The sequence below is a fragment of the Myotis yumanensis genome, unplaced genomic scaffold, assembly GCF_028538775.1.
Source record: "Myotis yumanensis isolate MYYU_CA2020_CCGP unplaced genomic scaffold, mMyoYum1.0.hap1 SCAF_5, whole genome shotgun sequence".
Taxonomy (NCBI): Eukaryota; Metazoa; Chordata; class Mammalia; order Chiroptera; family Vespertilionidae; genus Myotis; species Myotis yumanensis.
In genome coordinates, this window is record NW_027223756.1 from 80,549,512 (window position 1) to 80,571,992 (window position 22,481).

Consider the following 22,481-nt stretch of genomic DNA (forward strand, 5'->3'; position numbering starts at 1 on the left):
AGATAATAGGGGATGGATGAATGGATAAGTGGATGGATGAATGGATGTTTCAATGAATGATTCAATGGATGATGGATGGATGAATAAATTAAAGGATGAGTATATGGATAGTTGTTTATCAGACTCCATGCTAAGCACTTTACATGCCTTATCTTGTTTTATCCACACAAAAATTTCATGAAGGAAGGAATATTTCCATTTTATAGACAAGGGGTTTGAACTTCAGATGTAGGAAAAATCACTTCCCCCAGATGATACAACTAGGAAATGGTGGAGCAGGATTCAAACTTAGGTCTCCTAACTCCACGCCCTGTGTTCTTAACCACAATGAAATACATATTCCCTTCTCCCCTTGCTTTGAGAGCCTATACTGGCCACCCCAGTTCCCCTCCGTGCCCCACAGCATCCAGATTGCCCATCCAGGTGTCCATGTTGCTCTGCTGTCAACCAGTGGGATGCCCACACTGTCCATGTGTGAGCGTGTGTGGAGGCCTGCAAGGTCTCTGAATGCATGAGTGAGGGTGGAATGAGGTTACCGGAAAACATGTCCATTCTTAAGGGTGGCCCCTAAGTACCAAGGACAGTGCAAGGCCAAAGTCAGGTCCAAAGAGTCTGGTAGTGACTGCCACTATGAGTAAGCTGCATGTGGCCCAAGCCCCAGTAGAGGTCATCCCAGTAGAAGCCATGTAATCATAGCAGCTGGTCATCCAGTCCCTCCAGGTTGTGTGACAACAGGGTGGCAGTGAACACAAGCATGAGGAGGAGATGAAAGAGAACAGGGCAGGTCAGGAAGGGGAGCTATGCCTGGCAGCCCTGCAGGGTCATCAGTCTGCTGCTCAGAGAAGTCTTGATGTCCATCCCCTGCCTTGGAGTGGGGTCATGCAGGACAAGGAGGATGAGGAAAGGGAGCTGGAGGAAGAACTGTGTGTGCTCTCAGACTCCCGATCTAAGCCTCTCTCCTCAAAACACAGGTGAGTTGGCTGGTGGTTGGGGAGTCCAGAGACCGGCAGACTTCAGCAGTTCTTGTGGTCACCACTGATTTCCACGTAGGGCAGCCCCACGGGCCACGTGTCCCGAGGCCAGTAGCGGACTTTGAGGGTTTGGTTTGGCATCTCATACCTGGCGTCCACCAAGGCCATGGTGACCATGCCATAAGGGAAGGTGATGCTGATGAACAAATGCCTGTAGGAAGCAGGGAGAGGGTAGTGAGGGTGCAAAACGTCCCTGGGGCAAGCTGGATGTCCCCAGCCCCACCTGGGTCCTGATCATCCAAAGGAACCTTCTGGAACTCACCCCCTGATTGCTACCAGTTGCCCCCCGCCCCCAAACACACAAGACCCAGTATTGGTGCCATCACTTTATGTCCCCAGGCTGATGCCCCACGCTCTGATATCTGAGATTTTTCTGGTTCTGGGGCCCCGGCCCACAGGGTAGGTGCTTACCAGATGCTGTGCATGTAGGAGAAATTAATCTGCTGCCAGAAACTGCAAAGGAAGCGGTCACTGATCCAGCTGGTCAATGCAAAAGCCCACAAAACCACGGAGACCTCAATGAGATGTCGAAGCTCCTTATTATTGGTCCTAGGAAGGGCGGAAGGGAGATAAGAGAGCCTGACTCCGAGTGGAGTCTGCAGGGGCTGATGGGAAATTCCTCCACCAAGGAGGTGAGGCTGGGAAGAGGGAAAGATCCAGGGTGCCAAGGGGAGGGGCCTCATCTGTGTTTATGACTAACGTTTGCAGAGCACTTACAGGATGTCAAGTGCAGTCAACAAGTCCTTTGGGTAGAAACTTAGTCCTCACAACAATGCTAATATTCTCATCTCGTAGAATGGTGAGAAAACTGAGACCCATGAGATTAAGTTATGCCCCAACCCCACCCCACGGTTACTAGGGGCAGAGCTGGGGTCTGAACCAAGGTTGTCAGATTGCAGAAATATTCTTTTTTTAAGATATGTTTTTTATTAATTTCAGAGAGAGGAAGAAAGAGAGAGAGATAAACATCAATGATGAGAGCGAATCATCAATTGGCTGCCTCCTGCACACCCTCTCCTGGGGATCGAGCCCGAAACCCAGGCATGTGCCCTGACCAGGAATCAAACTGTGACCTCCTGGTTCATGGGTTGGCACTCAACCACTGAGCCACGCCAGCCAGGCTGATTGCAGAATTCTTAACCAACAAGTCTTTCTGTGTTTGTGCGTTTGTGTGTGGGGTGTGTGTGTGTGTGTGCATCTGTGAGTCAGTGCTTGAAAATTCTTGTCTGGGTGGCTGTGAGAATGTGTGTCCGTGAATGGGAGGGTGATTCTCTGACGGCCATGTCCTGGGACAACTCAGGAAGAGAATCTGTTTCCCTGATGGCAGCGCTAACCCAGTGTCCCTTAGCAAAGAGCGTATCGGGGATTAATAAGGCAGAAACTCCTTTGTGGTTAAAATCACAGGCCCTGCCCGCTGGCCTAAAATGAGACAGTTTGAACAACAGAAAAGCATAATGAGTAAGAACTGGTGAGATCTGAATAAAGTCCATGATCTCAATAAGAGTATTGTCCCATTGTCAATTTCCTCCTTTGGAAGTTGTACTGAGGTCACATAAGATGCTGCCACTGGCGGCGGAGGGTGGAGGGGGGGTGGGGGGGTCGGGGGCTGGAAGAAGCTGGAGGAAGGGTACATAGGACTCTGTACTGTTTTTGCAACTCACTATGAGTCCATAATTGTTTCCAAATAAAAAGTAAAAAATGTAGCAAAGTGACCCAAATGGGTTAAAACACTTCAGAAATGTAAACATCCTTAATTTCATAACAACAAAACTTAGAAACAAAACCAACTTCATTGGGCCCTGCTATAGACTTAGGGCTAAGGCACCGAATCATCACTCTCAGAAATAATGGGAAAGGATCAATGGTCTCTCCTGCCTTCTCTGTTCAAACTCTCTATTTCAAGGTTGATGCGTGAAAGCCTCTGATGGAAGAACTCCAGCTAATCAATGCAGAGGGAGTAATAGAATCTGCAAACCACCCTTTTGCACCCCCTAATGAGATCACGGATGGAAGCAGGGGCATCAGTGGCTGCTGAAGTCATTGGGTGACATGTCAGTGGAAAACTTTCTAATACAGGTGGCATCATTCAAATCCCCTAATCCACCTTAACAGCACTAAATGTGCGGTACCCACTCATTCGGCAGTCCTAATGGGAGGGAACAAGGAGCACCCAGCATTGCACATGAAATATCCTGGCCTAAAAAATGTAAACCTGCCCTGACCAGTTTGGCTCAGTGGATAGAGCGTCGGCCTGCGGACTCACGGGTCCCAGGTTCGATTCCGGTCAGGGGCATGTACCTGGGTTGTGGGCACATCCCCAGTAGGGAGTGTGCAGGAGGCAGCTGATTGATGTTCTCTCTCATTGATGTTTCTAACTTTCTATCCCTCTCCCTTCCTCTCTGTAAAAAATCAATAAAATTTTTTTTTTTAAATGTAAACCTGAGCCCTGAGTGGGAGCTCAGTTGGTTAGACCATCGTCCCGAGGGCTGAGATTGTGGGTTCAATCCCGGTCAGGGCACATACAAGAATCAACCCTCGGCCCTAACTGGTGTGCCTCCATTGGTTGGGTCTCTCCCATGCACAGACCACATGCCTGAGTTGCAGGCTCGATCCCAGGTAGGGGGTGTGCAGGAGGCAGCCGATTGATATTTCACTCTCATATCAATGTCTCTCTCTCTCCCTCTTCCTTCCTCTCTCTCTAAAAATCAACAAAATATATATTTTTTTAAAAAGTATCAACCAATGAATGAATAAATAAGTGGAACAACAAATCGATGTTTTTCTCTCTCTCCCTAAAATCAATAAATGAAAAATGTTAACCTGAATCTAGATCTAACTATTAATTTGCAGGAAATACAAAAGATAAGGAAACACATTGAAAGATGCCATAGGAAGCAGTCAGTCAAATCCAGAATGTGGATGTTCTATAGGCAAATGACCGAGGGGTGTTATTAATAGACATGAGCAAAAGGAGAGGTGGGGGACTGATATGAAATAAAGACCAAAGGTTTGGATCCTGACTTAAAGAAAACCAGGTGTAAGAAGCATCTTTGAGAAACTGAGCAAACGTCGATGAGAACTGGGTACTGGATACTATTTTAAGGAAGTCTCATTAACTTTGTTAGAAGGGTGTGTGCCATATCTCCATTTGTCCCTCTAGAACAGGGGTCCTCAAACTTTTTAAACAGGGGGCCAGTTCACTGTCCCTCAGACCGTTGGAGGGCCGGACTATAGTTTAAAAAAAACTATGAACAAATTCTTATGCACACTGCATATATCTTATTTTGAAGTAAAAGAACAAAATGGGAACAAATACAATATTTGTATTTGCATGTGGCCCGCGGGCCGTAGTTTGAGGACCCCTGCTCTAGAATTTCCCGACCCTTCCTCACTCTGCCCTATGACCTGGAGACTGGAGGGGGCAGTGCCGGGTTGTGTGGACCAAATCCAGAGTTTCCTTATCTGTGGGCTTCCAGTTGGGTTGGCCAATAGGGAGCCCCAGCAAGAAACCAAAGGGTGAGGGAGGGTCCTGTTAGGTTTATTTTCAGAGCTCCCTCTCTGTGGGGTTGGCTCAGGCTGGCTGCAGCCGGCAACTGGAAGTCACAGCTCTGGCCAAGGAGACCTTGCGGGCTCTCTCCTTCCAGATTCTTGCCATCAGCCCCTCCCATGACCCCTCGCCCCAGATCTCCTGATGGTCATAGAATCTCACTCTTATTAGCACAGGGGTTTTAAATGATTCCTAGTGATTTCCCTTCACCCTGCCCTCTCCTTTGTAAATTACCCTTTCATTCAAGTCTCCTCAAATGGCCCCATTTGAGAGTTGCTTCTCTGTCCTAGTAAGACATAGTATGGTGTAAAAAGTAAGAATTCTTGCACAGCCGATGTGGTTCAGTGGTTGAGCGTCAACCTATGAAACAGGAGGTCACGGTTTGACTCCTGGTCAGGACACATGAAGGGGTTGCGGGCTCAATCCCCAGGAGGGGGCGTGCAGGAAGTAGCTGGTGGATGATTCTCTCTCATCATTGATGTTTCTATCTCTTCCTCTCCCTTCCTTTCTGAAATCAATAAAAATACATTTTTTTAAAAAGTAATCATTCTTTCTTGGGAGAGTGAAATCCTGAAAAGTCAATGAGTGCCCCGATATGAAATCTGATGGGGAATATACTACACAGGTTGGCAAAATGTTGATGGTTGTTGGGGCTGGTTAGTGGGCACATGGAGGTTTATGATGCAACATCTCCAGTTATACACATGTTGAGGGATTCATAAGAAAAAAGGACAAGCTCTGCAGTCAGACAACCTTAGGTCCAAATCCTGGCCCTGCCCCCTCTTTGTGGATGATCTTGAACATGGAGTCAACAAGAACTCAGTGCCTACCCCTGGCTGGTGTTGCTCAGTGGCTAGAGTGTTGGATCAAACACCGAAGAGTCATGGGTTCAATTCCTGGTCAAGGGCATGTATCTGGGTGGCAGGTTCGGGGTGAGTACGGGAGGCAACAACTGATGTGTCTCTCTCACATAGATGTTTTTCTCCCCATCTCCCTCCCTCCCTCCCTCTCTTCCACTCTGTCTAAAAATTAATGGAAAAAAATATCCTTGGATAAGGATTAACCAAAAAAAAAAAAACACCAACAAAAAGAACTTTATGCCTTGTAAGTGTGTATGTGTGTGTGGTCGTGAGGGGCGGGGGGTGGGAGGGAGATGGGTGAGGGGTGAGAGGGTGGCTCTGGAGGGGGGATGGGAGCCACCCTCCTGGGGGCCTGCAGTTACCACCCACTTCTTGTACTCCTGGAACACGATGTAGAGGATATGCACGGCGATGCTGTTGAGGGCATAGGCGTTCACCGTAGGCCTCAGGAAGGACAGGAAGGTGCTGACCATGGTGGCGATGACAACCAGGCAGCTAAACTTGGGCCTGGAGGGAGAAGAGCTCAGCTGTGAGGTGGCTGGAAAGGGTCCTTGGGAGGGGGTTCGGCAGGTCACACGGAGATCTTGTGGCAGAGGTGGGTGAGAAAAGGGGAGGGGTTCCAAGGAGCCCAACTGAGCTCAGAGACAGGTCTTGGAACTCCCAGGTGGGCTCAGCAGAGGATCTCAGGGCCCAGGTGAGTCAGTGAAGGGTGCCAGGGCCCAGGTGAGGTCAGGCAAGGAATTCAGGGAGGGCCCAGGTGGGATTAAGGAAATAAATGCAGGGTCTCAGAAGCTATCACCTGAGGGGTCTTAGAAGGCTCAGAAGAGTCAAGTAGGGTCAGGAGAGAATTTCAGAGGGATCTCAGGTCAAGAGGGAGGATCCTATATAACATTTCAGGGAACCCAGTTGATAGACTCAGGGGATAGTTCCCAGGGGCCCAGGTAAGCTTAGGGATGGGTCCTAAGACACCCCCCGCCCCCAGGTGAGCTCAGATAGGGTCTAGAGAAGGTCCCAGACTATCTGGGGAGGAATTCTAAGAGTTCCAAGTACACTTAGAGGGGTGGCTTGGGAGCCCAGTTAAGTCAGGCAGGGTCAGGACAAAGTTCTGGTGTAGTCAGGGGAGGGATTTCGAGGGCCACCACAGGGCTCAGGGAGAGGACACAAGAGCCCAGGTGGGCTCTAACAGAATCACCAGAGGGCCAGCCCCCATCCCACCTGTTTTCCCCTAGGAAGGTGGGAAAGTAGCAGCGGGGCATCCATATGCTGTAGCCACCAGCCAGCAACCACAGAATAGAGATCTCGTCCAGCAGTTGGCCCAGGAAGCTGAGCGTCATGTGGAAGTACATGGAGAACAGGCCTGGAGCAAGAGACAAAGGCAGGTGGTCAAGGAGGTGTTCCTTCCCACTCCCCTGGCCCCACTGTCACAGGCCCCACCTACCTATGACCATGAAGAGGACACAGAGGGCATAAATGGAGCGGGAGCGTTTCTGGGCATAGGGGTGCATCAGGAACATCATGAGAGGCCCAAAGATGAAGAAGGTGACATTGCTGAACTGGAGAAGAGGAGGACATGGGGAGGGGGTGTCAGACAAGGAGGCAGAGGAGGACTGGCCCTCTGTTAAAACCCTCAGTCATTAGCCAGTTGGTCACCTATCTCCTTTCAGGCAATGAATCAACCCAGAGTTTGTCAAGTCTTTCAGCTCATCTTTACAGTCAATGGGTCATCAGTAGATCCAGAACTCCATCCATTATCCCGTGGATTCATTTGTTCATTCAATGGGTGTGGCAAAGGCTATCTACTAACATTCTACCTACATTCTCCCCCCTTTTCCTTTTAAGAATAGTATCCCAAGTTTAGCTAGGCACACAGCTACTCAGCTCAAGACTACATTTCCCAGGCTTCCTTGCAATACACGGTGCCCTTGTGACCTGGTGTGGCAAATGAGATGGGAATGTAAATGAATCTATTACTTTCAGGTCAGTTCTTATTAAGCAGCTAAAGGCTTGCATTCCACTTCCTGTCGACCAAAATGCATCTGAACCTGTGTCTTAAGTTATGTGCACCCCCTTTCTTCCTTGCTAAATAAACCTGAATTATGTTCAAGCATCTGGAGGACAAGCTTTCAGGGAAGCAGGATTTGGCCCCAAGGAATGGATCACTCCCATTGCTTGCCAATGGTATTTATTGAGGAATAAATGTATGATATAATTCTGGCCATGAAACATGATGGAAGTTCTGATGAGGGACTTCTGGGAAAATCCTCTTTACTGAAATCAGGCCCAGGGAAAAGGACTTGGGATGTTATTGTGATGTTTAAGATGTGGCAGCTCCTTTGCAACCATGAGGAAACTAGGCTGAAAGCAAAAACAGATACTTGAGAAGAGTAGTTCTCAAACCTTTTGGTCTCAAGACCCTCTTACATTCTTAAACATTATTGAGGACCTCAAAGGCCTTCTGCTTATGGGAGTTACATCTATCAAGACTGACTATATTAGCTCTGACTATATCCGGTTTGGCTCAGCGGATAGAGCGTCGGCCTGCGGACTCAAGGTCCCAGGTTCGATTCCAGTCAAGGGCATGCACCTTGGTTGCGGGCACATCCCCAGCAGGGGGCGTGCAAGAGGCAGCTGATTGATATTTCTCTCTCATTGATGTTTCTAACTCTCTATCCCTCTCCCCTCCTCTCTGTAAAAAAATCAATAAAATATATTTTTTTTAAAAAAGACTGACTATATTAGAAATTGAATCCAAGAATATTTCAAAATATCTTACTACACAAGCCTACATTCCCTTGGCCATCAGAGAGATGATGCCATCATACATCATGTGGCCACTGAAAGATTCCATTGTATCCTTTGTGAGATCATCAAAGTGAAAAGAAAGCAAATAATATCTCCACATTATTATGAAAATAATTTAGACTTCAAGGAATTTCTGAAAGGGCGTGCGGGACCCCAGGGAGTCCCCAGACAATATTTTGAGCAACACTTCTCTAGAGATATCAGAGCAGAAAGATGAAAAGACCCAAGAGGCCTGATGATGTTGAGCTGCTGAGTTAAGCTATTCCAGAACCATTTACATCAGAACTTCTCTTTAAATAATAAGAAGAAGATATTGTTCTTTCTGTTTAAGCTGCTTTTAATTGGGTGTTTCATTTGAAACCAAAGCTTTCCAGTTCATGGGCTTTAGGATTGAAGTAACATGGAATTGGATTCATGCTACCTCACTAATTGTGGGGCCTTGAGAATGCAACTTCAATGCCCTAGCCCTTTATCTCTACACTAGAAGCCTAGTGCATGAAATTCATGCACTTGCGGGGGGGGGGGGGGGCCCTCAGCCCTTGGGGGATGTCTGATGGCTTTAGGCTCGCTCTCCATGGGGAGCCAGCAATCAGACATCCTCATCGCTTCCACGGAGGTGGGAGAGGCTTCCGCCATTGCCACTGCACTCAGCAGCCATGAGCCTGGCTTCTGGCAGAGCAGCGCTCCCCTTGTGGGAGTGCACTGACCACCAGGAGGCAGCTCCTGCGTTGAACATCTGCCCCCTGGTGGTCAGTGCATGTCATAGCGACTGGTTGCATGGCCTTAGCATGTCATTAGCATATTATGCTTTGATTGATTGGATGGCCGGACAACCAGACACTTAGCATATTAGGTTTTTATTATATAGGATCTGTGACATATTCACAATGTCACCTGCCTCTTCATGCTGTTGATCCAAATGTCCCCACTAGCCCAGTGGTCGGCAAACTGCGGCTCGCGAGCCACATGCGGCTCTTTGGCCCCTTGAGTGTGGCTACGAAGTTTCAATTGCACTGTACATGTGCGCCCGCACGTGGTATTTTGTGGAAGAGCCACACTCAAGGGGCCGCAGTTTGCCAACCACTGCACTAGCCTATGAGTACAATTAAGGTCACAAGAATATTTGCACCAGAATTTCAATGGCTCAAAAATCCCTAAGTCTGACACAGGACTTCAAAAGTCTCCCCCAGGTAGATTGGGGCCACAGTGAGTATCTCACATGAGCTCAGAAACAAGTATTCTTGTGGTTTTCTTGACCCGCCAATTTGAGGTCAGCCATCTAGCTTGCTCAACTACACCCTTGCCTCCCTGGTAAACTCTTCCTCTTGTAAAGGTCTTCTCCGTCGTCTGTGTCCCATATTAGTGAGGGAGCTGTGCCCTGTTAACTAGGGTGCTCTGTTATTTTTTCAGAACTCTGGTCTTGAGGATGATGACTCAAGAATACAGAGCACAGTGGTGGGTGGGGGGAACTCATTCACCTGATACAATGTCACCATCTATGAGCCTAGGGCCTGGGAGCCTATAAAGGTTCCCAAGGGAGGCGTCCTCCTGATTCCTGGGAAGCCCACGGCTCTCCTTGGGTCTTGGTGGAGCCAGCTCAAAGGTCACGAGTGGAGGACCCAGCGTTGGCAAACTGGTTTCCAAGCCCTTGGTCCCACCCACATGCTTGTTTTCTATGCCAAGGTCTCTTGTGCCTATGAACGGACAAGGTCCCACACACCTCTGGGGCAGACACTGGTTCACAAGGGCAACCCTAGAACAGATACACACCTGCCTTGTCTGTGTCATGACATCCCACCCCACTGCAGCCGACACCTATCCCAAACAGGGCCAATCAGATTTTCTCTTTTGGGAATTTAAAACCTGAGGCAGACACAGAGCCTGGGAGGTACCAAAATTGAGTCGCACAGTTGACAGCTTTAGCAAGGCCTTGGGATATTGTCATGATGTTTAAGATATGGGAGCCATCTTGCTACCAGGAGGAGATGAGGCGGAGAATAAAAACAAACACACAAGGGTAGTATTTCCCCTTCTGCTGGATCCTTCCGTCCTGCACTAGGCCCCAGCCCGCCCAAGCAACTCATCTGTCCATTTTCTAAAATATCGCAGTATTTTTCCAATGCATTCTCTCTTTTTTGTTTGTTTGTTTGATTCTTTGGTTTTGTTTTTTGCTTAAGCTAGCTTTCTATTGCTTGCATCCAACAGAACTATCACCATTAGTATATTAGCTAGGCTTCTTTGGTAGCAAGCAACAGAAAATGATTCTGGTAAACTTACATTATAAAAAATACATGTGTGTGGGTGTGGGTGTGTGGGGAGTGTATAATTACCTACTTAATTGATTCATTCATTCATTTATTATGTGGAGCTCAGTAATCAAAGGAATTGCAGAGACAAGAATAACCAGAAACCAGAACAGCTCTGACCCTTGAATGGACAATCTCCTCAGGGGGCACCTTTGGGCATGAATGAAAACAATTATGTTCAGTCCTTATGTCCAAGCCCAAGATTCAAATTCTGGAGAGTGTAGCCTGGGCCACATCCCACCCTTGGCCAGGGGAGAGGGAGGACCTTGATGGACCATCCATCGAGACCATAAGCAGTAGGGGAGGAGCAGCTGGTTGTCTAAGGGGAAATGGGGCCATGGATATCAAACGGGAAATTTTAAAGCCTCCATTTAAAACACATCTGTCATTTATGTTTCTCTCTCACAGTGATGTTTCTCTCTCTCTCTCTCTCTCTCTCTCTCTCCCCTCCCCTTTCTTCCTCTCTCTAAGATAAATTAAAAATAAATACAGCCCTGACTGGTTTGGCTCAGTGGATAGAGCATCAGCCTGTGGACTGAAAGGTCCCAGGTTTGATTCTGGTCAAGGGCATGTACCTTGATTTCAGCCACATCCCCAGTAGGAGGTGTGCAGGAGGCAGCTGATTGATGTTTCTCTCTCATCGATGTTTCTAACTCTCTATCCCTCTCCCTTCCTCTCTGTAAAAAATCAATAAAATATATTTTAAAAAATAAAATACATCTGTCACTTTAAACTCTAAAAATAAAATAAATAAAACACATCTGTGACTCCCATAATTAAAATCCAAGCTTTTAAACTTGGCTTATAAACTCTCTCCATTACTCATTTATTTGTTCCACCTTCAACTTTATAATCCTGGTGGAAGGAATAACTCAGTTCCTTCGACTGAGCCATACTTACTCTTACCTCTCACCTCCAGGAGTTTGCATGTGCTGTTCCCACTGCCTGGAACACTTTGCTCTCCACTCACCACCACCCCTTGCCAGGCCAACTTCTACTTCATTTGTCGCCTGGGTATCACTTTCTCCTACAGACTTCCCACCTGTAGGCAGACTGCCACCTCAAGGCAGGATTAGGTGGCCTTCCTTTGTGCTCATTGCTGTCCCACTTCCTAACACTTGTCCAGCTGCCCTGGAACTGTCTGGCTCTTCTGCTAAGCCTGGCTTTGATTACACAGTCTGTGTCTTCTCTATCTCTACTCCCCATTGTAACCTCAGGGACCAGGACGTAGTAGGTACTCAATCAGTATTTCTTGTTGACCAGACCTCAAGATAGATTCAGGTGGATCACCATCATATGCATGAAAACACTTGACAGAGGGTCTTGCATCTGAAAGTTCTGGATAGAAGGCGCTAGGACTGTTACTTTCTCATTGTTTGACCACACGCCTTTGCAGAAATTGTTTTGAATCCTTGCACACACCCCAAAGTCCAGCATTCTAGTTCTTCTTTGGCAATGAGAAAACCAAATCTCAGAGACTTCCCTGAGGTTGCACAGCTCCAGAAGACTCTGAAACTTGATTGGCCCCTGCCTTGCAAGACAAGAGGACGAGGCAGGTGGGGTGATAAAGAGGGGGCTCCCCTTGCTATTAAGAAATAGCAAGGGCCGCTGCTATTGTTGTTGCGGGAGATGATAATAACAAGGTAATTGGTGGTGTAGCTGCTCCACACTCCGAGGCCGGCAGAACTGAGGCAGGAGTTTTAAATGCTGCCCAGTGTGCGGAATGAGGTGGAGCCTCTGACTAATAAGCGACAGCTGGCTCTGGAACCGCTGATAGCATCGCAGATGCCAGGGTCTCCTCCCTGCCCTCTGGGGCTGGGTCCCCATGTTTCCCAACCACTGGCCCCACCCAGACTCGGCAAGGCAGGAGAGGCACCAATCTGGGATTGTGCCCAGGGCCAGCCCCGCCCTCAGCTCTGGACACACCTGAGCTGAACTCCCTGGGTCCCAGGCCCAGCAGTTGCTTTCTCATTCATTCATCCATCCATCCATCCATCCATCCATCCACCCATCCATCCATCCATCCATTTGCTCAACAACTATTCCTCCAGTACCTACTATGTGCTCAAGGACCTTAGCAGTATCTGAAAACGAAGGCCCTGCCTTCACAATGGGTATCCAGTCAGGGTTTGAAGGCCATTCTGTGCTCCAACTTCCTCCTCTCCCTCTGAGTGCTGCGGTGAGGATTAGGCAGCCGAGTGCCACCGGAATTTGGCTGTTTTGTTCACTGCTTTGACATGCCTCCTCCCATCCCCAACGCCCCTTCTCCAGTGTCTAGAATAGTGCCTGGCACACCTAGGAGGTGCTCAGTAAATGTCTGTAGATGATAATTGTGGGAACCCCAATCAGGGTACCCCGGATGGTCAAGGCCAACTTGCCAAAGGAAAATAACACAGCAGTTTTACTGTATGCACTGCGCAGGCGCACCTTTCTATAGCCCAAATATTGATATCATTCTTTGGCAAGAAGCCTCTTTTGTCTAAGTTCGTATAAAAATGTATTGTTGACCAGCCGGTGCACGGCTGCTTTTTAGGGCTACTCTGAAGAACTGTTTTCTCTGATGGCTCCTTGTTAGTAATGGCTACTTAGTCTACACCCACCCGCAGAGAGTTTGACACGCTTGGTCTCTCCTATATGCCTATGACTACTCATATCTTCTTCCCATACCCGGCGTACATGGGGGTACAGCCCCTAGCAGAGAAAGAGCTATACTTCGATAATAACACATGCCAAGATACATGTGAATAATGCCTACATGTGCCTGGCACGGGTGCTGTAACTGTTGTGCACAATGTGTTGCTAGCGTGTATTCTAGCGTGTTTGCTCTTTTATTTACCAGACACCCAGTCCCCAGCAGGGTGTCTGGTAAATAGATGTGGCCGGTTACCTTAGGCATGGAAGAAGGAAAGGAGAGGTCAAGGGAGGGAGGGAGGAAAAGAAGGAAGAGAGGAAGAAAGAAGTGGGAGAATAAGAGAGGGAAAAGGACAGGAAGGAAAGGAAGAGAAGGAGGAAGGGAGAGCTTGACCTGAATTGACTCCCTGCCTCAGCATCAGGAAAACTTAGAGGGGGAACCCCTTTCTCATTTACCCCAACCACCCTGGGCTGAGCCCGCAGCCCCTACAACCACCCTGTCCTCCCCCATCCCCACTAACAGCTTCTCTGCAAATCACTGTTTCCCTGGAGGAGCCCATGATTCATTCTTATCACCTTCATTGTCTGTGCCACACACACACTGGACTGTGACTTCTGTGAGGACAAGAAACACGTTTTATCCTCAGCTGTGTTCCCAACACCTCGCACGCTGGGCACCCAATAGACACTCAAGAAAATTTTGTTGAATCAATCAAATCAATGAACGTGGCCAAGATCGCCCACTTGTCCTAACCTGCCACAGCCAGACTCCTGCCACCCCCACCTGGCACTGTCACCTGTCCAGAACCCTGTCTACATCCATTTAACAGGTGCGCACAAATGTTGGTGCTGGGTGGGGCCGGAGCAATAGCACCAGCCGAGCCACAATCCCTCCCAGCCTGGGACTTACTCGCAGGAATTCAGATGCACACAATTAATTGTTAATGACTCAGTAACTGGGTGGCCTTGCAGAGCTGTGGTTAAGTGAGAGACTCTGGGACCAGGTGGCCTGGGTTTCACAATGGGACTTCTAGCATTTGCAACTTTCGTGCACTGGCAATTCATGCTGTGCAACCCTGGGAAGGAAACATAACCTCTCTGAGCCTTTATTTATCCATCTGCCAAATAGGAGAATAAGAGTACCTACTTCATGGAATTATGATGATTAAATAAAATTAATAAACATCAGCGCTGGCTGGGTGGCTCAGTTGGTTGGAGTATTGTCACATACACCAAAAAAGGTTGTGTGTTCGATTCCTGCTTGGTGTACATAGAGGAGACAACTGACCCATGTTTCTCTTTCACATCAATGTTTCTCTCTTTCTCTCTCTCTAAAAATCAATAAAAACATATCCTCCGATGAGGATTTTTTTAAAAAATTAAGCCCTAGCCAGTTTGCTCAGTAGATAGAGCACTGGCCTGTGGACTTAAGGGTCGGTCCCAGGTTTGATTCCAGTCAAGGGCACATGCCCGGATTGTGTGCTAGATCCCCAGTAGGGGGCGTGCAGGAGGCATCCGATCAATGATTCTCTCATCATTGATGTTTCTATTTCTCTTGCCCTCTCCCTTCCTCTCTGAAATCAATAAAAATATATTTTTAAAAAATTAAGAAACATCCGATATAATTAACACATCAATACTTTTGCATCTCTGCATTCATTATGTTTACCTGAAATAATAATAGCTTCGATTTATTTAGTAATTAGGATGCACCAGAGACTGTGAGGTTTTTTAATCTCTGTTTTTAAATTGAGCTATTATTCACATACTATCAAATTCATTCTTTTAAAGTGTAAAGCCAGTGGGCCTTAGTCTATTCACAAGATTGTTATTATCACTATCTAATTTCAGAACACTGCATCACCCCCCAAAAGAATACCCATTCCCGCCGAAGCCGGTTTTGCTCAGTGGATAGAGCATCGGCCTGCGGACTGAAAGGTCCCAGGTTTGATTCCGGTCAAGGGCATGTACCTGGGTTGCGGGCACATCCCCAGTGGGGGATGTGCAGGAGGCAGCTGATCGATGTTTCTCTCCCATCGATGTTTCTAACTCTCTATCTCTCTCCCTTCCTCTCTGTAAAAAAATCAATAAAATATATTTTAAAAAAAAAAAAAAAAAAAAAAAAGAATACCCATTCCCATTAGCAGTCACTCCCATCCTCCTCCCCCAGCCCCTGACACCCACTGACCCACTTCCTGTCTCTGGATGTGCCTGTTCTGGGCATGTCACATGAATGGAATCACACACTGTGTGGCCTTTGTGTCTGGCTTCTCTCACTGAGCATCGTGTGTTCAAGGGCCAGCACATTGTAGTGAGTGTCAGCGCGTCCCTCCTTTCCATGGCTGAGTCACAGTCTGTGGCATGGATAGACCACATTGCATTTACCCAAGTTGAGCTGATGGACATCTGGGTTGTCTAGTGCCTGCTTCATCCTCTCCATGGTTGCATGAGTTAAGTACGGTCGGCACCCCACCGTGGTCTCTTCTTTGAAGATGTGCCCAAGTGAACATTTGCTGAGTAAATGAATGAATGCGTTTTCCTTCCCTAGCACATACCACCATTCTGAACCCTTAACTTCTGTTTATTGTCTGTCTCCTCCTTCCCCCAGCTCTGCAGCCCCAGGAGGGCAGGCATCATTGTCTGCTTTGATCACCGCTGTGTCCCCAGAGCCCGAAACAGTGCCTGGCTCAATCAGTTATTGTTGAACGATGAGCAATATAAGGGGCTGTTGTCCCCTTGAATCAGATCCCTCCCCGCAGGAGGCCAGCAGGGTGGGGATCACAAATGCCTGTTTTTCGGAAGGACAGAAGAGGTCCAGAGGGAACTATCAAGTCTGGGCCCTGGATGTGTCATGAGCATGAGTACCAGTTTCGTGTGTGTAATTATTCAATTAATGGCGTCTGTCCTCCCTGAGGGCAGGGACCATGCCCTTGTGGGTTTAAGCTGGGCCTGGCAGACCGGAGGTGCCCAAAATTAATTGCTTTTGTTGTGAATGTTAATGAGGAAAAAGGCAGAGAAGGGGGGGGCGGGTGTGGTTTAGAGCTCATGGGACCTCCTAGTCACAGCCAGCGGCTCAGAGAGGGGGCAAGTCTCCTGCCTGAGTCACACAGCATTCAGGGAAGACAGGGACTGGAATCACCACATGGCAGAGGCCAGCAGCAGGGGAGAGGAGGTGGGACGGCTGTTGGGGGTGCAGGCACTGCAGTCTACACCCCCCTACACTCCCTTCCTGCTCTGATCCCCCTTCTCTTTGACACCCACTCCCACAGTCCTACTCACTCCCAGCTCCCTGCCTTTGCCTATGCAGGTCCCTCACCAGCCACACCACCCTTTGTTTTATATCCAAGCATCTGAGAAGGAGTTTTCTGGAGATCCCTTCAGAAAGGAGAGGATGAGATTCAGAGCTTCCGGAGCGTTGGCAGGATCCTAAGGAAAACTTCAGCAGCACAGCCGCCTCTGGGAGCCGGGAGGCCTTGAAACTTCTTCCCACTTTACTTGAAACTCTCCTAAGATGTCAGCAGCCCAGAAGGAGGCCACATCTGGAGGCCGCCAAACCCAAACAAGCAGGTGCAAACTGGAGCAGCCTACACCTTGACTACTGCCCCAGCCCCTCCTACACTCCTGACCCGTTCCTGTTACATATACTTTATGGCTCTCCTGGCTGTCTGTGAAATCGACCAGGTGCCCTGCCGCCCCACATCACGGCCTCTCCCATGCCCGAAAGCCACCCATGGCTGCCCAGTGTCCTCACAACAGAACACACACTCCTCTGCCAGGCCTTCTTGAGCGAGCCCTGGAAACTTCACCAGCCCTTTCTCTCATCCTTCGTCCCTCCCCCACAGGCAGCCTGGGCTCTGGTTCAAGCCACCGCTGTTCTCTCACCTCAAGACCTTTTCAGATGCTGTTCCCTTTGCTCCATATGCCTTGAGAGCATTTACTCACTTTTTTTAAAATATATTTTTATTGATTTCAGAGAGGAAGGAAGAGGGAAAGAAATATAGAAACATCAATGATGAGAGAGAATCATGGATGATCTGCCTTCTGCACGCCCTCCACTGAGGATTGAGCCTGCAACCCAGGCATGTGCCCTGACTGGGAATCGAACCATGGCCTCCTGGTTCATTAGGTTGATGCTCCATCACTGAACCACACCAGCCGGGTTCATTCTTTAAGCATTGAGGTTCCCTCCCCATTCAGCAAGTGGAGGCCTCATCCCCATCCCCATGGCTCCCTTTGCCACAAACTAACCATGGGGCTGGGGACTCATTTCTAATTCTGAATCCCCTGCCACATCCTGGGACATTGAGCCGCTCTAGGACCCCAGGATCACCCAGCACAGGTTGGTTCAGAGCTGTTTGTTGTTGTTAATCCTCATCCGAGAATATTTTTCCATTGATTTTTTATTTTTTTTATTTTTTCGAGAGAGAGTGGAGGGGAGGGAAGGAAGGAGGGAGGGAGGGAGGGAGGAAGGGAGGGAGGGAGAGAGATGGAGAGAAACACTGATGTGAGAGAAACACATTAATTGGTTGCCTCCTGCACGCACCCCCACTGGGCTGTGGATTGAACCTGCAACCAGGTATATGCCCTTGACCGGGAATCGAATCCACAACACTTTGGTGCTTGGGCCAAGGCTCTAACCACTGTGAACACACCGGCTAGGGTGGTTTACAGCATTTTTGTTGAATGAATGAGTGACTCCATCAGTGAATACAAATATATTTCAAACATTCCAACCCAGTATTCAAAACAGTCATCTTCATCTCTGCCCATATTCTAGCCACAGAAACATACTTTTCCCTTTCCCAAACTGGCCGGCCCCTCTTTTACTTCCAGGACTAGTCCACCCATTTCCTTTCTTCTGTTCTCTTATTCCTGGCTCCTACCCAACTTGGCAAGCTCCTATTCATCTTTCAAAACCCAACTCTTCGGTGCCCTCCTCGCTGAAGCCTCCCAGCACTTGGACTGAGTCCTCCGGTGCTTCCTTCTTCCACACCCTGGCCCTGGGGGCTGGGCTCAAAGCTCCTTGTAAGCAGAGCAGCGAGAAAGCAAAAGATTCTTCAGGGATCACTGTTTTCCAACTATGCGTTCTGACTCGTGAGTGGAACATGGTGGAGTCCATGTGACCACATTTTTGAAAATTTCTGCTGCATATTTTGTCTTTAATTTACATACCTCGCTCAAAAACATGCTTTCAAACAGTTGCGCAGTATTTCGGCAGAATGTATTCAGCCCTGCACAGAGTGGTGAGAATATTATGGCTCCCTTTTTATGTATCCATTTGCTCATTGCAATTACGATGACTCAGCGATGACTTGGTACGCAAATCTCACCACCAAGTTGTCTCTTTGGCTAAAGTTCCTAGAGGTCCGATGTCGGCATCAAGGGGGGTGGGGGCTGTTTGTAAATTCATGTCCCAACACAGTTAGTTGTTAGTTTCCCCCAGGAAGCTGCGAAAGATGAGTGTGCCACGCTCACTGTGAAATGAACTCATTTTTTTTGAGAGGCCAAAACCGAAAAGTATCTTGTTCTCTCTTTGACTGGGGTTTTTTGTTTGTTTGTTGTTTATGTAACTACTAGAGGCCAGCGCACGAAATTGCACAAGACCCAGACCCCCTGCACCGTGGGACCCAGACCCGCCCCCGCCCCCAAGCCGCAGGACCCAGATTCTGCCGCACCGGTGGGACCCCAGGCTCCGCCATGCCACCACGGGCAGTACCCCAGACTCCACTGCGCTGCAGCGGGTGGGATCCATCAATGCACCTCCTGGTGACCGGTTGTTTGGTCATTCTGGCCACTGGCTTTTTATATATATAGATATCAGAGGTTGGAGAACTACAGCCCCTGTGCCAAGTTCAGCCCACTGTCTTGTCTTGTGTGGTCAATGAGCTAATAATAATCATAATAATAATGACATTTTTAAAAGGTAAAAAAATTAAAAGAATTATATGAAATTCACATCTGGGCGTCCACAAATAAACTTTTATGGGCACGCAGCCACACTCACTTGTTAACCTCTGGCCTGGAGCTGCTTCCCAGCCACAGTGGTTGAGTTGAGTCATTTCTACAGAGATCACGTGGCCCCCACAGCCACAATTATCGACAAGCCAGCTTTACAACAGAAGTTTGCTCACCCCTGAACTATTTGATTTATTAGCTATAGTGACGGGTTTGAGAATCTCAGGTTTGGGGAAACCCTTTAGAATAAAACTCAGTTCCTCCTGCCCTACCCTTTCTGCCAGAGCCTTTTTTTTTTCAATCCTTACTCAAGGATATTTTTCCGTTGATTTTTTAGAGAGAGTGGAAGAGAGAGGGAGAAACAGAGAAAAATATTGATGTGAGAGAAAAATATCGATTGGTTGTCTCCTGCAAGAGCCCCGACCAGGGCCTCGGGTTGGGGAGGAGCCTGCCACTGAGGTATGTGCCCTTGACTGGAATCGAACCCGGGACCCTTCGGTCCACAGGCTTGTGCTCTATCCACTGAGCCAAACCGGCTAGGGCCAGAGGCTGGCTGAGAGAAGTAAAAAACCCAAGTGTGCTCCCACCAGGGAAAGGTGAGCACTGCTTTGTGAAACATCTGTTTCTGTTTGATAAGAATCTGGAAATGCCAGTCCCGGGTGATATTGGTGTAGAAATCTCCTCGGATATGTCATGAGCAGAATGCGTTTGAGACCTGCAGCCTCGGCGAGTACCCACGGGTTGCTCAATGTTCTGCATTTAGAGACGGGCTAAAGGAGGATGCCGTGAGGAGACGTTTGCACGAGAGCACGGCTGGACCCAGGCGCAGCCCACACCCAGCCAGCCCTCTCCGGTGCCTTCTGTGGGGTGGGCTCCCCAGGGAACAGTCTGGGCTGCAGGGACTGCCAGGGAATGCAGAGAGGAGGGTTCCAGAAGCCCAAACCCTCCTCCCGTCTGCAGGGATCAGCAAGGTCAGCCCCTCCCATTTTCCAGGTGAGGGTACGGAGTGCCAGACAGGGCAGAGTCTCTGACCAGGAGGAACAAGAACCCAGAAGACCCTGGAATCTCAAACTCCCGTCTCCCAGCCCTGAGAAGCAAGGAGGTCAAAGCTAACAGAGTCAGAGCAACGTGACCATCCTGGGGCTGAGCGCCCCTCCCCCACCTGCCAAAGAAACTCTCCTAGTCCCGCCAAGTTCTGATCTGGCTCTAAGAGCCAGGGTGGCCCTGGGTGTATCCTCAACCTCCCCGAAGGCCCGTTTCCTCGCCTGGAGAATGGGATTAACTCCCTATACGATACATGGTGCTGAACTCCCAGGTCACTGTGGAGATTAAATGAGTCTGCCTGTCCAATGTTTAATACGATGCCTGGCACCCAGGAAGCACTTGATAAAGGCCATTGCCTTGCTCACCATTCAGTGACCACCTACTATGTGTTACCCACCATCCCAGGAGCTCTAGGAAGGCAAGCACCCTGCCTCGTTCACTGTGTTGTCCGCAGCACTCCACACAAGGACAGCACAGACGCACGTCTCCTTGGCTGCTCACATCTTTCAGGCTTTGGTCAAATGCCATTACCATCCAAGATGTGGGGGCCCTTCCGGTGTGGGGCTGCCCGCAACTGAGAGGTCTCCTGGGACAGGGGACTTCCAATGCTGAAGCCAGGACAGTCCCCAGCACACTAGGATGAGTTGGTCACCCTGGGCTGGGGATGCAGCTGAGAATAAAGCAGCCATAGTCACCTCCTTCGGGCAGCTCTCCCTGACCCTCCTGTCCCTGCTGGCTTTAGGGGCCACCTCTGGGCACCCACCCCTGGAAGCTGCCCGTGTGTCCCCCATGACAGCACCATCACCCCGGGCTGTGAATGCCTGGAGTCCCTCTTTTCTGGGTCACTGCTGCCTTTCCAAAGCCTACCACAGAGCCCGACGCCAAATAAAGGCAAGTCATGAATGACAGCCAGTGCTCCCCGCCTGGCACAGGAGCAAACCGAGGCCCAGAGAGGCGAACCGCTCAGACAGGATTCCCCAGCGAGGACGTGGAGGCGCCAGGCTTTGAACCCCGGTCTGGTGAGACTCTGCCTGCCCCCAACACCACCCCCAGTGCTGCTGCCCAACTGGCCCTCACCGTGTTGTAGAACTCAGCCACCAGCTCCGAATGCTGGAAGTTGCTCTCACACCAATCCACCTCGGAGCTCTGGTAGGCGAAGATGCTGGGCATGGTGACGCAGCGCCCGCTGCCCGCTGGCTGTGTCTGGCAGAGAGGAGCCTGCGAGCCTAGTAGGGCTGGGCTCAGGTGAGGCGGGGAGAGGACAGCCTGGTGCTCCACAGCACGCTGGGAGGAAAAACCTGCTGAGCCGCTCCCCAGTTGCACCAGGGCCGCCTGGCAGTGCGGTGGCGGCTGCCCTGGGCATAAGCAGAGGGGCTGGCACCGTCTAGGCAGGGAGGGAGTGGGTGGGATGGCAGGCCCCTCCTTGGAATGAGAGTGGGGACTGTGTTTTTACCCAACCGTAATTTAAAATCATCATCATCATCATGAGTCCATTGAGATGAGTGCCTTTGCTAACCCCACTGTACAGAGAAGCAAACTGAGGCAGAGAGAGCAAAGTCACTTGTCGAGGGCACGCGAGGTGGTAACGCCGAGATGTGAAAACAGGCTGGCTGAGTCCAGAGCCCAGGCTCTTAACCATCAGGTTTTACTACCTCACGCCATCAAAGCTCCTTGCTGCTGTTTCCCGCATCAGAGGCAAACAGCTGCACGCCCAGCCCAGCTGCCTTGCCGTATGTGGCCTTGCCCAACCATTTCTCCTTTGGGAGCCTCAGTTTTCCTGTCTGTGCCATCAGAGGTTGGGCTGGATTTTTTATATATTTTTATTGATTTCAGAGAGGGAGGGAGGGAGAGAGAGAGAGAGAGAGAGAGAGAGATGAGAATCATTGATTGGCTGCCTCCTGCACACTCCACACTGGGGATCGAGCCCGCATGTGTCCTGACCTGGAATCAAACCATTACCTCCCTGTTCATTGCTCAACGCTCAACCACTGAGCCACTCTGGCCAGGCTGAGGTTGGGCTGGATTGAAGTCACTTTTCTTGGGCAGTCAAGACCTCATATGCCTACAGTGTCACAAATTCCACCAGGGGCCACCTTCAAAACCCCAGTCATCCTCGTTTGCTGGGGACTATCCTGGTTTCAGCACTGTAAGCCCCGTGTCCCAGGAGACCCCTCCGTTCTGGGCATACCAGGTTTGGGGGTCCTTGGTCCTGGCTTCCAGTGGCTGTGGAAAGCTATGGTTTTAGAGTCAGACAAGACCAGAGTTTGAATTCTGAGTTCTTAAGCTGTGTGACCTTGGGTAATTG

General features: G+C 49.4%; 1 protein-coding gene across 1 annotated transcript; it reads right to left on the reverse strand.

Annotated features, from left to right (window-relative positions):
- On the reverse strand, window positions 1-21,346 carry ACER1 (alkaline ceramidase 1). Its single transcript, XM_070413897.1, has 6 exons — window positions 21,254-21,346; window positions 6,877-6,991; window positions 6,654-6,795; window positions 5,808-5,945; window positions 1,443-1,580; window positions 1-1,182 (listed from the first exon to the last, which is right to left on the reverse strand). The coding sequence occupies exons 1-6, from the start codon at window positions 21,344-21,346 to the stop codon at window positions 1,014-1,016; spliced, it is 795 nt and encodes a 264-aa protein (XP_070269998.1). The 3' UTR covers window positions 1-1,013.
- Between the last annotated feature and the right edge of the window lie 1,135 nt (window positions 21,347-22,481).